This window comes from Rhinoderma darwinii, chromosome 11, assembly GCF_050947455.1.
Source record: "Rhinoderma darwinii isolate aRhiDar2 chromosome 11, aRhiDar2.hap1, whole genome shotgun sequence".
Taxonomy (NCBI): Eukaryota; Metazoa; Chordata; class Amphibia; order Anura; family Rhinodermatidae; genus Rhinoderma; species Rhinoderma darwinii.
The window spans coordinates 92,522,373-92,539,800 of NC_134697.1; the positions used below are offsets into that span (position 1 = coordinate 92,522,373).

Genomic DNA, 17,428 nt, shown 5'->3' on the forward strand with positions numbered 1-17,428 from the left:
TACCTGTTCCTTCTTATTACAGGCAGTGATCTTCTACTTCTATATACACGGGGGTAGGGGCTTCAGTATCACGTCGGTATTCCAGTGAGGAGCCAGATATGTGGACTGCAGTGTGTCCCCTAATAGCGTCCTAGAAGCAGCTGACTGAATTGGGTCTTAGACCAGGGAATGTTAATCTGAAGGGAAAGAGGATCACTCGCCAGCAAGTATAGCAGTAAGGTATTCAGGCAGGAAAACACATTCTCGTAGCGGCGTCGTCGGACGCCGTTTGTGCCGATGCCTGCATGTACAGGAGTGGCAGAAACACCGCTGAATATCCGCTCAGTTGCTCATAGCGCTGTATAAGCGCACGAGCAGTGGATCAAACAGCGGACTTGCGGTGTTGTTTCTTCGGCGTCCAGCTTGCTGCTGGGCAACGTGCTTTCCGCAATCCTTGGAGAGAGGGCCAGTGTTTTCTTAGCTGCTGTCACTGCTACTAATGTTACCAGATTCTTACAACAAACAATAAATCTGTTACTGGGACCAACTTTGACACAAGTATCGGCTCGGCCCGTATCTCATTCTGCCGGACGGCTGGGATTAATAAGGCTGCTGGCAATAAATCTGTTAACCTCTAGTACTAATAATGAATCTGTCTGCTGTCCCTATATAGGACTCACTTTATTACAGTAACGCGTGCAGTTTCTTGCAGAGCAACATTTAGTGAGACGCATTCAATGAATGAAAAAGGACAAAACTGATGCAGCTGATACGGCATTTTACAAGAGCAAAACCCAATGTTGGAGGGGCCGTGTTTTCCAAGCTGCTCTCATTGCTACAAATGTTACGAGATTTTCAAAACAAACAATTTGTAGCACCAAGTTCCACATAAGTATGGACTTGCATTGTCTTGTATGTCACTTTGCCAGACTGCTGGTATAATCGAGCTGCTGGCAATACAATGACAGGAAACAGAATGCACCTATTTCTACTTCGTACTAACACTGTGCGTTGTCTATACTTAGGACTGACCTCATCCCACTAACGCATGAAGCTGCTGCAGAGTAACATTTACTGAGACGCATTCAGAGAATGAAAAGGACAAATTGATGCAGCTCTATTCAGAAGTAACATCTAATATCAGCGCTCCAATAGTGCGGTACTTGAGGGAGACGAACATTACAGCCCAGTTTGTCCCCTTTATGCCCCCACTTTTGATATTTGATTTATGTACCTTTCCCTTTTATTCCCCTTCATCTACGTTAAGTCACAATGCTGAATGGGATTTGTTCATTAAATGGGGTGTTCTCTACATAGGGACCGTTCACCCCTTCCCTGTTAGGTAGAATATACCTCTAAGCTCGTTGTTTTATTGATCGATATTTTTTCTTAATTCTAGAGATCCCTTGATCCGTGCGCTTCTTGCCCTTCTCTTCCCCTCTCTTTTTCATTTGTTTAAATTTAGTTGGTGGTGTACACCAGGGCAGAATTAGAAGCAATAAGAGTCCTTGAGAGGAAGGGTTTGTTACCCTAATAGCGTCTCCTGTATATATAAAGCATTGCCGCAGACCCCTCGTAGGACTTCTCCTTTGTAGTTTAGGAACTGCTCTTATCCGTACATGACGCGGGGATGGAATCTTACCTAAACACCTGGGATGATGGTGGTTATACTTCAGGGAGACCGAATTGTGACAAAGCTCTTGAGACTGGAAGATATAATTTAAGACACTATGTAGTCGGGGGCGAGTTGTAGATCATGAACACGAATCACTGGAGTAGTTGTACTATTAATGTGTTCTGTACAGTATAGTTAGTGCATCAATGAGGACTGCGCCACTATCTACACGAGGCAGTAGTTAACTACTGCACCGCTCACCAGCTCCTGTGATCGGATAGATTTAAATCCACCAACAGAGAACAGACTCGTGGGAACCACCAATTATCTGCACTGGGAGTGGCTTATGACGATGCTCATTTGCATAGCCCGTGTATAAATACAGCAGCGGTGGGAGGGTGAAGCATTCCATTATCTCAGTTGTCAGCAGATCGCAGTGTGTTATCATGCCTGAGCCCGCCAAGTCTGCCCCGGCGCCCAAGAAGGGCTCCAAGAAAGCCGTGACCAAGACACAGAAGAAGGACGGCAAGAAGCGGAGAAAGAGCAGGAAGGAGAGTTACGCCATTTACGTGTACAAGGTGCTCAAGCAGGTCCACCCTGACACCGGCATCTCGTCCAAGGCTATGGGCATCATGAACTCCTTCGTCAATGACATCTTCGAGCGCATCGCAGGGGAAGCCTCCCGCCTGGCTCACTACAACAAGCGCTCCACCATCACCTCCCGGGAGATCCAGACTGCCGTGCGCCTGCTGCTGCCTGGAGAGCTGGCCAAGCACGCCGTGTCCGAGGGCACCAAAGCCGTCACCAAGTACACCAGCGCAAAGTAATGTGCCCCGTCCCTGCAGTAAGAACACAAAGGCTCTTCTAAGAGCCACCCACCTTGTCTACAACAGAGCTGTGCCTGCTATTGTCTGGCCTCCCGCTAGTCCCCCTGTTCTATGTGCGGCCGCTCTCGTGTCGGTGCAGATGCTGCTTCATACATTATGTGGCTGCCGGACAGGGAGGGACAATGCCGCGTGTGAGGAAGCCGGGACACTGATCCTGCGGGCAGATGACCCGTCATAATATCACACTGTCCAGAAGAAACGGAACATTTCTACGCTAGGAGACGGAAGGAAGCATGGGACATCTGTAAATAACAATGATGAGGGTAGTAGTCAGATTTATAACATAGATGCCAGGGAAACTGCTTGACGCCGATAGAGAACAAGCAATCACACTGGCGAGGACTGGATAAAGGGTGGTTATTGTAATACAGGCGGAGCAGACTCTGGTGTATCCTCTGTGCCGGGTATTGTAATACAAGTGGAGCAGACTCTGGTGTCTCGTCTGTGCCGGGTATTGTAATACAAGTGGAGCAGACTCTATTTCTTGTCTGTGAGGGCTTCTTTTAATACAGGTGGAGCAGACTCTGGTGTCTATGCCTGGTTATTGGAGCAGTCTCTGGTTTCTTCTACACGTTCTAATAGAATAGGGACATAATGCGGTAATATGAAGGAACAGGGACAGAATGCCGGTAATAAGTAGGAACAGGGACGTAATGCCGGTAATAGGAAGGAACAGGGACGTAATGCCGGTAATAGGAAGGAACAGGGACGTAATGCCGGTAATAATAAGTAACAAGGACATAATGTCTGGAAGATAAGGTAACAGGGACATGTTACCGGCATTGTGTCCCTGTACCCTCCTACAGGGGACATAATGGCACTAATATTAGGGAACGGACATAATGCCGGTAATTCGGGAACGATACGGATGTAATAAAGACGTGTTACATGTTTGTACGTCACCCCCTTTATACTGGAGATTGGGACGTTGGAATTGTGCGTTTCACGGTATCGTTGGATGGAGAAGAATCAGCCCGTGCAGCCCGCAGATAAGCCCCTAATGCAGCAGCAGCAGCTCTGCGCTATCACACCCGGGAATGTTCCCCCATATCCTGCAGCATGAAGGAGCGGCTGCACGGACTGAACGACTCTTCCAGACATGGGAGACCAGCGGGAATAAAGACATGCGCACGAATAAGCACAAGATGGAGGCGGCAGCTCTGTTGTAGACTTGGTGGGGGGCTCTTAGAAGAGCCTTTGGGTCCTTCCTGCAGGGACGGGGCACATTACTTGGCGCCTAACGAGAAGAAGCCGCCGCTGCTGCTTTATTCCTGCTCCATTCGAGTTCAGGCGGGAGATGTTCCTGTTGGTAGAGACAGAGGAGGGGGCGTGGTGTTATCTGCGAGTCTATAGAAATATTCTACTTCCTCATTGGCTACAGTGTCTGGCGTTGAATATCAGTTTTAGATGCGGCCAATCAGAGAAGAAGCTCTCTGCTCCATCCATGTATAAGAAGTGACGGTCGGAGCGCAGCCGTTAGATCTGATCAGATAATAGACATGTCTGGAAGAGGAAAGCAAGGAGGCAAAGTGCGGGCTAAAGCCAAGACCCGCTCATCCCGGGCAGGACTTCAGTTTCCTGTCGGTCGTGTGCACAGACTTCTCCGCAAGGGCAACTACGCTCAGAGGGTGGGTGCCGGCGCTCCGGTTTACATGGCCGCTGTGCTGGAATATCTGACCGCTGAGATCCTGGAACTGGCCGGAAATGCCGCCCGGGACAACAAGAAGACCCGAATCATCCCCCGTCACCTGCAGTTGGCCGTGCGCAATGACGAGGAGCTCAACAAGCTGCTGGGTGGTGTGACCATCGCTCAGGGAGGCGTCCTGCCCAACATCCAGGCCGTTCTGCTGCCCAAGAAGACCGAGAGCAGCAAAAGCGCTAAGAGCAAGTGAGCGCCGCTTATCCCAGATTTAACCACAAAGGCTCTTTTAAGAGCCGCCCACATGGTCCTTAGAACAGAGCTCTCACCGCTGATCTCCGATATGTAAACGTTCTGCGCCAAATAAGTGGCTCTGCTTGTACAGAAATCTACCCATATGAATTCATGTACCGCGGGGATAAACATTGAAGAGGAAGCCGTACGGTGGGTGGGAGTAGAACTGCGTTACTCATGACCTATACATTCACTACTGCCTCGTGCAGATGGTGGCGCTGTCCTCATTGGTGCATTAACTATACTGTACAGGACACATTAATAGTACAACTACTCCAGTGATTCATGTTCACGATCTACAACCCGCCCCCGACTACGTAGTGTCTTAAATTATATCTTCCAGTCTCACTGGATTCTTCGAATGCGTCTCAGTAAATGTTACTCTGCAGCAACTTCATGCGTTAGTGGGATGAGGTCAGTCCTAAGTATAGACAACGCACAGTGTTAGTACGAAGTAGAAATAGGTGCATTCAGTTTCCTGTCATTGTATTGCCAGCAGCTCGATTATACCAGCAGTCTGGCAAAGTGACATACAAGACAATGCAAGTCCATACTTATGTGGAACTTGGTGCTACAAATTGGTAGTTTGTTTTGAAAATCTCGTAACATTTGTAGCAATGAGAGCAGCTTGGAAAACACGGCCCCTCCAACATTGGGTTTTGATCTTGAAAAATGCCGTATCGGCTGCATCAGTTTTGTCCTTTTTCAATCATTGAATGCGTCTCACTAAATGTTGCTCTGCAAGAAACTGCACGCGTTACTGTAATAAAGTGAGTCCTATATAGGGACAGCAGACAGATTCATTATTAGTACTAGAGGTTAACAGATTTATTGCCAGCAGCCTTATTAATCCCAGCCGTCCGGCAGAATGAGATACGAGCCGAGCCGATACTTGTGTCAAAGTTGGTCCCAGTAAATGTATTGTTTGTTGTGAGAATCTCGTAACATTAGTAGCAGTGACAGCAGCTAAGAAAACACTGGCCCTCTCTCCAAGGATTGCGGAAAGCACGTTGGCCAGCAGCAAGCTGGACGACGAAGAAGCAACACCGCAAGTCCGCTGTTTGATCCACTGCTCGTGCGCTTATACAGCGCTATGAGCAACTGAGCGGATATTCAGCGGTGTTTCTGCCACTCCTGTACGTGCAGGCGTCGGCACAAACGGCGTCCGGCAGCGCCGCTACGAGGATGTGTCTTCATGCCGGAGGATCACTCGCCAGCAAGTATAGCACTAAGGTACTCTTTCCCTTCAGATTAACATTCCCTGGTCTAAGACCCAATTCAGTCTGCTGCTTCTAGGACGCTATTATGTCCCTGTTCCCTCACCTTACCGGCATTATGTCCCTGTTCCCTAATTTGAACCGGAATTATCTGCCTGTTCCTCTATATTACCGGAATTACGTCCCTATTCCTTCATATTACCGGCATTACGACCCTGTTCCTTCAAATTACCGGCATAATTTCACTGTTACTTCATATTACCGGCATTATTTTCCTGTTCCTTCATATAACCGGCATTATGTTCACTGTAGGAGGGTACAGAGACATAATGCCGGTAATATGTCCCTGTAACTCATCTTACAGGCATTATGTCCCTGTTCCTTAATATTACAGACATTATGTCCCAGTTCCCTCATATTACCGGCATTACGTCCCTGCTCCTTCATATTATCGGCATTACGTCCCTGTTTCTTCATATTACCAGCATTACGTCACTGTTACTTATTACCGAAATTGCGTCCCTATTCCTTCATATTACCGGCATTATGTCCCTGTTCCTTCATATTACCAGCATTATGTCCCTGTTCCTTCATATTACAGGCATTTTGTCCCTGTTCCTTCATATTACAGGCATTATGTCCTTGTTCTTTCATATTACCGGCATAATGTCCTTGTTCCTTCATATTACAGGCATTATGTCCCTGTTCCTTCATCTTACCGGCATTATGTCCCTGTTCCCTCATCTTACCGGCATTATTTCACTGTTCCCTCATCTGAAACGGCATTATGTGCCTGTTCCTAGATCTTACCGGCATTACGTCACTGTTCCTTCATACTACCGAGATTATGTCCCTGTTCCCTCATCTTACCGGCATTTTGTCCCTGTTCCTTCATCTTACCGGCATTACGTTCCTGTTCCTCCATATTACCGGAATTACGTCCCTTTTCCTTCATATTACCGGCATTACGTCCCTGTTCCTTCATATTACCGGCAATACGTCCCTGTTCCTTCATATTACAGGCATTATGTCCCTGTTCCTTCATATTACAGGTATTATGTCCCTGTTCCCTCATATTACCGGCATTACGTCCCTGCTCCCTCATTTGAACCGGCATTATGTCCCTGTTCCCTCATCTTACCGGCATTTTGTCCCTGTTCCCTCATCTTTTTGGCATTATGTCCCTGTTCCTTCATCTTACCGGCATTACGTCCCTATTCCTTCATATTACCGGCATTACGTCGCTGTTCAATCATATTACAGGCATTATGTCCCTGTTCCTTCATATTACAGGCATTATGTCCCTGTTCCCTCATATTACCGGCATTACGTCCCTGCTCCCTCATTTGAACCGGCATTATGTGCCTGTTCCTTCATCTTACCGGCATTACGTCACTGTTACTTCATATTACCGGCATTAGGTCCCTGTTCCTTCATAATGAGATTATGTCCCTGTTCCGTCATCTTACCGCCATTTTGTCCCTGTTCACTCATCTTTTTGGCATTATGTTCCTGTTCCTTCATCTTACCGGCATTACGTTCCTGTTCCTCCATATTACCGGAACTACGTCCCTGTTCCTTCATATTACCGGCAATACGTCCCTGTTCCTTCATATTACAGGCATTATGTCCCTGTTCCTTCATATTACAGGTATTATGTCCCTGTTCCCTCATATTACAGACATTACGTCCCTGCTCCTTCATATTATCGGCATTAAGTCCCTGTTTCTTCATATTACCAGCATTACGTCCCTGTTCCTTCATATTACCAGCATTGCGTCCCTATTCCTTCATATTACTGGCATTATGTCCCTGTTCCTTCATATTACCAGCATTTTGTCCTGTTCCTTCATATTACAGGCATTTTGTCCCTGTTCCTTTATATTACAGGCATTATGTCCTTGTTCTTTCATATTACCGGCATTATGTCCCTGTTCCTTCATATAACCGGCATTAAGTCCCTGTACCTTCATCTTACCGGCATTATGTCCCTGTTCCCTCATCTTACCGGCATTATGTCCCTGTTCCCTCATTTGAACCGGCATTATGTGCCTGTTCCTTCATATTATCGGCATTACGTCCCTGTTCCTTCATATTATCGGCATTATGTCCCAGTTCCTTCATATTATCGGCATTACGTCCCTGTTCCTTCATATTATCGGCATTATGTCCCTGCTCCTTCATATTATCGGCATTACGTCCCTGTTCCCTCATCTTACCGGCATTTTCTCCCTGTTCCTTCATCTTACCCACATTTAGTCCCTGTTCCCTCATCTTACCGGCATTATGTCCCTTTTCCCTCATCTTACCTGCATTATGTGCCTGTTTCTTCATATTATCGGCATTACGTCCCTGTTCCTTCAAATTACCGGCATTACGTCCCTGTTCCTTCATATTACCTGCATTATGTCCCTGTTCCTTCATATTATCGGCATTACGTCCCTGTTCCTTCATATTATCGGCATTATGTCCCTGCTCCTTCATATTATCGGCATTATGTCCCTGCTCCTTCATATTACAGACATTATGTCCCTGTTCCCTCATCTTACAGGCATTTTGTACCTGTTCCTTCTTATTACCGGCATTATGTCCCTGTTCCTTCATCTTACAGGCATTATGTCCCTGTTCCTTCTTATTACAGGCATTATTTCCCTGTTCCTTCATACTACCGGCATTATGACCCTGTTCCCTCATCTTACAGGCATCATGTCCCTGTTTCTTCATATAACAGGCATTATGTCCCTATTCCTTCATATTAGCGGCATTATGTCCCTGTTCCTTCATCTTACAGGCATTATGTCCCTGTTCCTTTATATTACAGGCATTTCGTACCTATTCCTTCATATTACCGGCATTATGTCCCTGTTCCCTCATCTTACAGGCATTATGTCCCTGTTCCTTCATATTACCGGCATTATGTCCCTGCTCCCTCATCTTACCGGCATTACGTCCCTATTCCTTCATATTACCGGCATTATGTCCCTGTTCCTTCATCTTACAGGCATTATGTCCCTGTTCCTTCATAATACCGTCATTGTGTCCCTATTCCTTCATATTACCGGCATTTTGTCCCTGTTCCTTCATCTTACAGGCATTATGTCCCTGTTCCTTTATATTACAGGCATTTTGTACCTATTCCTTCATATTACCGGCATTATGTCCCTGTTCCTTCATCTTACAGGCATTATGTCCCTGTTCCTTCTTATTACAGGCATTATGTCCCTGTTTCTTCTTATTACAGCCATTTTGTACCTGTTCCTTCATCTTACAAGCATTATGTCCCTGTTCCTTCATATTACAGGCATTATGTCCCTGTTCCTTCTTATTGCCGGCATTATGTCCCTGTTCCTTCATCTTACAGGCATTATGTCCCCGTTCCTTTATATTACAGGCATTATGTACCTGTTCCTTCTTATTACAGGCATTATGTCCCTGTTCCTTCATCTTACATGCATTATGTCCCTGTTCCTTCATCTTACAGGCATTATGTCCCTATTCCTTCATATTACCGGCATTATGTCCCTGTTCATTCATCTTACAGCCATTATGTCCCTGTTTCTTCATATTACAGGCATTATTTCCCTGTTCCTTCATATTACCGGCATTATGTCCCTGTTCCTTCTTATTACAGGCATTATGTCCCTGTTCCTTCATATTACCGGTATTATGTCCCTGTTCCTTCATATTACCGGCATTATGTCCCTATTCCTTCATCTTACAGGCATTATGTCCCTGTTCCTTCATCTTACAGGCATTATGTCCCTATTCCTTCATATTACAGGCATTATGTCCCTGTTCCCTCATCTTACAGGCATCATGTCCCTGTTTCTTCATATAACAGGCATTATGTCCCTATTCCTTCATATTACCGGCATTATGTCCCCGCTCCCTCATCTTACAGGCATTACCTCCCTATTCCTTCATATTACCGGCATTATGTCCCTGTTCCTTCATCTTACAGGCATTATGTCCCTGTTCCTTTATATTACAGGCATTTTGTACCTATTCCTTCATATTACCGGCATTATGTCCCTGTTCCCTCATCTTACAGGCATTATGTCCCTGTTCCTTCATATTACCGGCATTATGTCCCTGCTCCCTCATCTTACCGGCATTACGTCCCTATTCCTTCATATTAATGGGATTATGTCCCTGTTCCTTCATCTTGCAGGCATTATGTCCCTGTTCCTTTATATTACAGGCATTTTGTACCTGTTCCTTCTTATTACAGGCATTATGTCCCTGTTCCTTCATATTACCGGCATTATATCCCTGTTCCCTCATCTTACAGGCATTATGTCCCTGTTCCTTCATATTACCGGCATTATGTTCCTGTTCCTTCATCTTACAGCCATTATGTCCCTGTTCCTTCATCTTACAGGCATTATGTCCCTGTTCCTTAATATTACAGGCATTTTGTACCTATTCCTTCATATTACCGGCATTATGTCCCTGTTCCTTCATATTACAGGCATTATGTCCCTGTTTCCTCATCTTACAGGCATTATGTCCCTATTCCTTCATATTACCGGCATTATGTCCCTGTTCCTTTATATTACAGGCATTTTGTACCTATTCCTTCATATTACCGGCATTATGTCCCTGTTCCTTCATATTACCGGCATCATGTCCCTGTTCCTTCATCTTACAGGAATTTTGTCCCTGTTCTTTCATATTACCGGCATTATGTCCCTGTTCCCTCATCTTACAGGCATTTTGTACCTGTTCCTTCTTATTACCGGCATTATGTCCCTGTTCCTTCATCTTACTGGCATTATGTCCCTATTCCTTCATATTACGAGCATTATGTCCCTGTTCATTCATCTTACAGCCATTATGTCCCTGTTCCTTCATATTACAGGCATTATTTCCTTGTTCCTTCATATTACCGGCATTATGTCCCTGTTCCTTCTAACTACAGGCATTATGTCCCTGTTCCTTCATATTACCGGCATTATATCCCTGTTCCTTCATATTACCGGCATTATGTCCCTGTTCCTTCATATTACCGGCATTATGTCCCTGTTCCTTCATCTTACAGGCATTATGTCCCTGTTCCTTAATATTACAGGCATTTTGTACCTGTTCCTTCTTATTACAGGCATTATGTCCCTGTTCCTTCATATTACAGGCATTATGTCCCTGTTTCCTCATCTTACAGGCATTATGTCCCTATTCCTTCATATTACCGGCATTATGTCCCTGTTCCTTCATATTACAGGCATTATGTCCCTGTTTCCTCATCTTACAGGCTTTATGTCCCTATTCCTTCATATTACCGGCATTATGTCCCTGTTCCTTCATCTTACAGGCATTATGTCCCTGTTCCTTTATATTACAGGCATTTTGTACCTATTCCTTCATATTACCGGCATTATGTCCCTGTTCCTTCATATTACCGGCATCATGTCCCTGTTCCTTCTTATTACAGGCATTATGTCCCTGTTCCTTCTTATTACAGGCATTATGTCCCTGTTCCTTCTTATTACAGGCATTATGTCCCTGTTCCTTCTTATTACAGGCATTATTTCCCTGTTCCTTCTTATTACCGGCATTATGTCCGTGTTCCCTCATCTTACAGGCATCATGTCCCTGTTTCTTCATATAACAGGCATAATGTCCCTATTCCTTCATATTAGCGGCATTATGTCCCTGTTCCTTCATCTTACAGGCATTATGTCCCTGTTCCTTTATATTACAGGCATTTCGTACCTATTCCTTCACATTACCGGCATTATGTCCCTGTTCCCTCATCTTACAGGCATTATGTCCCTGTTCCTTCATATTACCGGCATTATGTCCCTGCTCCCTCATCTTACCGGCAATACGTCCCTATTCCTTCATTTTACCGGCATTATGTCCCTGTTCCTTCATCTTACAGGCATTATGTCCCTGTTCCTTCATATTACCGGCATTATGTCCCTGCTCCCTCATCTTACCGGCATTACGTCCCTATTCCTTCATATTACTGGGATTATGTCCCTGTTCCTTCATCTTGCAGGCATTATGTCCCTGTTCCTTCATATTACAGGCATTTTGTACCTGTTCCTTCTTATTACTGGCATTATGTCCTTGTTCCTTCATATTACCGGCATTATGTCCCTGTTCCTTCATATTACCGGCATTATGTCCCTGTTCCCTCATCTTACAGGCATTATGTCCCTGTTCCTTCATATTTCCGGCATTATGTCCTTGCTCCCTCATCTTACCGGCATTACGTCCCTATTCCTTCATATTACCGGCATTATGTCCCTGCTCCTTCATCTTACAGGCATTATGTCCCTGTTCCTTAATATTACAGGCATTTTGTACCTGTTCCTTCTTATTACAGGCTTTATGTCCCTATTCCTTCATATTACCGGCATTTTGTCCCTGTTCCTTCTTATTACAGGCATTATGTCCCTGTTCCTTCATATTACAGGCATTATGACCCTGTTTCCTCATCATACAGCCATTATGTCCCTGTTCCTTCATATTACAGGCATTATGTCCCTGTTCCTTCATCTTACAGGCATTATGTCCCTGTTCCTTCATATTACCGGCATCATGTCCCTGTTCCTTCATCTTACAGGAATTTTGTCCCTGTTCGTTCATATTACCGGCATTATGTCCCTGTTCCCTCATCTTACAGGCATTTTGTACCTGTTCCTTCTTATTACCGGCATTATGTCCCTGTTCCTTCTTCTTACCGGCATTATGTCCCTGTTCCTTCATCTTACAGGCATTATGTCCCTGTTCCTTCTTAATACAGGCATTATTTCCCTGTTCCTTCATATTACCGGCATTATGTCCCTGTTCCTTCTTATTACAGGCATTATGTCCCTGTTCCTTCTTATTACAGGCATTATGTCCCTGTAACTGGGATTATGTCCCTGTTCCTTCATCTTGCAGGCATTATGTCCCTGTTCCTTTATATTACAGGCATTTTGTACCTGTTCCTTCTTATTACAGGCATTATGTCCCTGTTCCTTCATATTACCGGCATTATGTCCCTGTTCCCTCATCTTACAGGCATTATGTCCCTGTTCCTTCATCTTACCGGCATTATGTCCCTGTTCCTTCATCTTACAGGCATTATGTCCCTGTTCCTTCATCTTACAGGCATTATGTCCCTGTTCCTTCTTATTACAGGCATTATGTCCCTGTTCCTTCTTATTACAGGCATTATGTCCCTGTTCCCTCACATTACCGGCATTATGTCCCTGTTCCTTCATATTACCGGCATTATGTCTCTATTCCTTCATATTACCGGCATTATGTCCCTGTTCATTCATCTTACAGCCATTATGTCCCTGTTCCTTCATATTACAGGCATTATTTCCCTGTTCCTTCATATTACCGGCATTATGTCCCTGTTCCTTCTTATTACAGGCATTATGTCCCTGTTCCTTCATATTACCGGCATTATGTCCCTGTTCCTTCATATTACCGGCATTATGTCCCTATTCCTTCATCTTACAGTCATTATGTCCCTGTTCCTTCATCTTACCGGCATTATGTCCCTATTCCTTCATCTTACAGGCATTATGTCCCTATTCCTTCTAATTACAGGCATTATGTCCCTGTTCCTTCATATTACAGGCATTATGTCCATGTTCCTTCTTATTACAGGCATTATGTCCCTGTTCCTTCATATTACAGGCATTATGTCCATGTTCCTTCTTATTACCGGCATTGTGTCCCTATTCCTTCATATTACCGGCATTTTGTCATTGTTCCTTCATCTTACAGGCATTATGTCCCTGTTCCTTTATATTACAGGCATTTTGTACCTGTTCCTTCTTATTACAGGCTTTATGTCCCTATTCCTTCATATTACCGGCATTTTGTCCCTGTTCCTTCTTATTACAGGCATTATGTCCCTGTTCCTTCATATTACCGGCATTATGTCCCTATTCCTTCATCTTACAGGCATTATGTCCCAGTTCCTTCATCTTACAGGCATTATGTCCCTATTCCTTCATATTACAGGCATTATGTCCCTGTTCCTTCTTATTACAGGCATTATGTCCCTGTTCCTTCTTATTACAGGCATTATTTCCCTGTTCCTTCTTATTACCGGCATTATGTCCCTGTTCCCTCATCTTACAGGCATCATGTCTCTGTTTCTTCATATAACAGGCATTATGTCCCTATTCCTTCATATTAGCGGCATTATGTCCCTGTTCCTTCATCTTACAGGCATTATGTCCCTGTTCCTTTATATTACAGGCATTTCGTACCTATTCCTTCATATTACCGGCATTATGTCCCTGTTCCCTCATCTTACAGGCATTATGTCCCTGTTCCTTCATATTACCGGCATTATGTCCCTGCTCCCTCATCTTACCGGCAATACGTCCCTATTCCTTCATATTACCAGCATTATGTCCCTGTTCCTTCATCTTACAGGCATTAGGTCCCTGTTCCTTCATATTACCGGCATTATGTCCCTGCTCCCTCATCTTACCGGCATTACGTCCCTATTCCTTCATATTACTGGGATTATGTCCCTGTTCTTCATCTTGCAGGCATTATGTCCCTGTTCCTTCATATTACAGGCATTTTGTACCTGTTCCTTCTTATTACTGGCATTATGTCCTTGTTCCTTCATATTACCGGCATTATGTCCCTGTTCCTTCATATTACCGGCATTATGTCCCTGTTCCCTCATCTTACAGGCATTATGTCCCTGTTCCTTCATATTTCCGGCATTATGTCCTTGCTCCCTCATCTTACCGGCATTACGTCCCTATTCCTTCATATTACCGGCATTATGTCCCTGCTCCTTCATCTTACAGGCATTATGTCCCTGTTCCTTAATATTACAGGCATTTTGTACCTGTTCCTTCTTATTACAGGCTTTATGTCCCTATTCCTTCATATTACCGGCATTTTGTCCCTGTTCCTTCTTATTACAGGCATTATGTCCCTGTTCCTTCATATTACAGGCATTATGACCCTGTTTCCTCATCATACAGCCATTATGTCCCTGTTCCTTCAAATTACAGGCATTATGTCCCTGTTCCTTCATCTTACAGGCATTATGTCCCTGTTCCTTCATATTACCGGCATTATGTCCCTGTTCCTTCATCTTACAGGCATTATGTCCCTATTCCTTCATATTACCAGCATCATGTCCCTGTTCCTTCATCTTACAGGAATTTTGTCCCTGTTCGTTCATATTACCGGCATTATGTCCCTGTTCCCTCATCTTACAGGCATTTTGTACCTGTTCCTTCTTATTACCGGCATTATGTCCCTGTTCCTTCATCTTACCGGCATTATGTCCCTGTTCCTTCATCTTACAGGCATTATGTCCCTGTTCCTTCTTAATACAGGCATTATTTCCCTGTTCCTTCATATTACCGGCATTATGTCCCTGTTCCTTCTTATTACAGGCATTATGTCCCTGTTCCTTCTTATTACAGGCATTATGTCCCTGTAACTGGGATTATGTCCCTGTTCCTTCATCTTTCATGCATTATGTCCCTGTTCCTTCATCTTACAGGCATTATGTCCCTGTTCCTTCTTATTACAGGCATTATGTCCCTGTTCCTTCTTATTACAGGCATTATGTCCCTGTTCCCTCACATTACCGGCATTATGTCCCTGTTCCTTCATATTACCGGCATTATGTCTCTATTCCTTCATATTACCGGCATTATGTCCCTGTTCATTCATCTTACAGCCATTATGTCCCTGTTCCTTCATATTACAGGCATTATTTCCCTGTTCCTTCATATTACCGGCATTATGTCCCTGTTCCTTCTTATTACAGGCATTATGTCCCTGTTCCTTCATATTACCGGCATTATGTCCCTGTTCCTTCATATTACCGGCATTATGTCCCTGTTCCTTCATCTTACAGGCATTATGTCCCTGTTCCTTCATATTACCGGCATTATTTCCCTGTTCCTTCATATTACCGGCATTATGTCCCTGTTCCTTCTTATAACAGGCATTATGTCCCTGTTCCTTCATATTACCGGCATTATGTCCCTGTTCCTTCATATTACAGGCATTATTTCCCTGTTCCTTCATATTACCGGCATTATGTCCCTGTTCCTTCTTATTACAGACATTATGTCCCTGTTCCTTCATATTACCGGCATTATGTCCCTGTTCCTTCATATTATCGGCATTATGTCCCTATTCCTTCATCTTACAGGCATTATGTCCCTGTTCCTTCATCTTACAGGCATTATGTCCCTATTCCTTCATCTTACAGCCATTATGTCCCTATTCCTTCTTATTACAGGCATTATGTCCCTGTTCCTTCATATTACAGGCATTATGTCCCTGTTCCTTCTTATTACAGGCATTATGTCCCTGTTCCTTCTTATTACAGGCATAATTTCCCTGTTCCTTCTTATTACCGGCATTGTGTCCCTATTCCTTCATATTACCGGCATTTTGTCCCTGTTCCTTCATCTTACAGGCATTATGTCCCTGTGCCTTTATATTACAGTCATTATGTCCCTGTTCCTTCATATTACTGGCATTATGTCCCTATTCCTTCATCTTACAGGCATTATGTCCCAGTTCCTTCATCTTACAGGCATTATGTCCCTATTCCTTCATATTACAGGCATTATGTCCCTGTTCCTTCTTATTACAGGCATTATGTCCCTGTTCCCTCACATTACCGGCATTATGTCCCTGTTCCTTCATATTACCGGCATTATGTCTCTATTCCTTCATATTACCTGCATTATGTCCCTGTTCATTCATCTTACAGCCATTATGTCCCTGTTCCTTCATATTACAGGCATTATTTCCCTGTTCCTTCATATTACCGGCATTATGTCCCTGTTCCTTCTTATTACAGGCATTATGTCCCTGTTCCTTCATATTACAGGCATTATGTCCCTGTTCCTTCATATTACCGGCATTATGTCCCTATTCCTTCATCTTACAGGCATTATGTCCCTGTTCCTTCATCTTACAGGCATTATGTCCCTATTCCTTGATCTTACAGGCATTATGTCCCTATTCCTTCTTATTACAGGCATTATGTCCCTGTTCCTTCATATTACAGGCATTATGTCCCTGTTCCTTCTTATTACAGGCATTATGTCCCTGTTCCTTCTTATTACAGGCATTATTTCCCTGTTCCTTCTTATTACCGGCATTTTGTCCCTATTCCTTCATATTACCGGCATTTTGTCCCTGTTCCTTCATCTTACAGGCATTATGTCCCTGTTCCTTTATATTACAGGCATTTTGTACCTGTTCCTTCTTATTACAGGCTTTATGTCCCTATTCCTTCATATTACCGGCATTTTGTCCCTGTTCCTTCTTATTACAGGCATTATGTCCCTGTTCCCTCACCTTACCGGCATTACGTCCCTATTCCTTCATATTACCGGCATTATGTCCCTGTTCCTTCATCTTACAGGCATTATGTCCCTGTTCCTTCATATTACCGGCATTATGTCCCTGCTCCCTCATCTTACCGGCATTACGTCCCTATTCCTTCATATTACTGGGATTATGTCCCTGTTCCTTCATCTTGCAGGCATTATGTCCCTGTTCCTTCATATTACAGCCATTTTGTACCTGTTCCTTCTTATTACTGGCATTATGTCCTTGTTCCTTCATATTACCGGCATTATGTCCCTGTTCCTTCATATTACCGGCATTATGTCCCTGTTCCCTCATCTTACAGGCATTATGTCCCTGTTCCTTCATATTTCCGGCATTATGTCCTTGCTCCCTCATCTTACCGGCATTACGTCCCTATTCCTTCATATTACCGGCATTATGTCCCTGCTCCTTCATCTTACAGGCATTATGTCCCTGTTCCTTAATATTA

General features: G+C 44.2%; 2 protein-coding genes across 2 annotated transcripts; both read left to right on the plus strand.

The window, feature by feature from the left end:
• Positions 1–2,040: 2,040 nt before the first annotated feature.
• LOC142663048 (histone H2B 1.1) lies at positions 2,041–2,421 on the plus strand. The gene has a single exon (XM_075841345.1). The coding sequence runs from the start codon at positions 2,041–2,043 to the stop codon at positions 2,419–2,421; it is 381 nt and encodes a 126-aa protein (XP_075697460.1).
• Positions 2,422–3,980: 1,559 nt separating this feature from the next.
• LOC142663376 (histone H2A type 1-like) lies at positions 3,981–4,390 on the plus strand. The gene has a single exon (XM_075841982.1). It carries the CDS (start codon positions 3,981–3,983, stop codon positions 4,371–4,373), a length of 393 nt encoding a protein of 130 aa, XP_075698097.1. The 3' UTR covers positions 4,374–4,390.
• Positions 4,391–17,428: the final 13,038 nt, after the last annotated feature.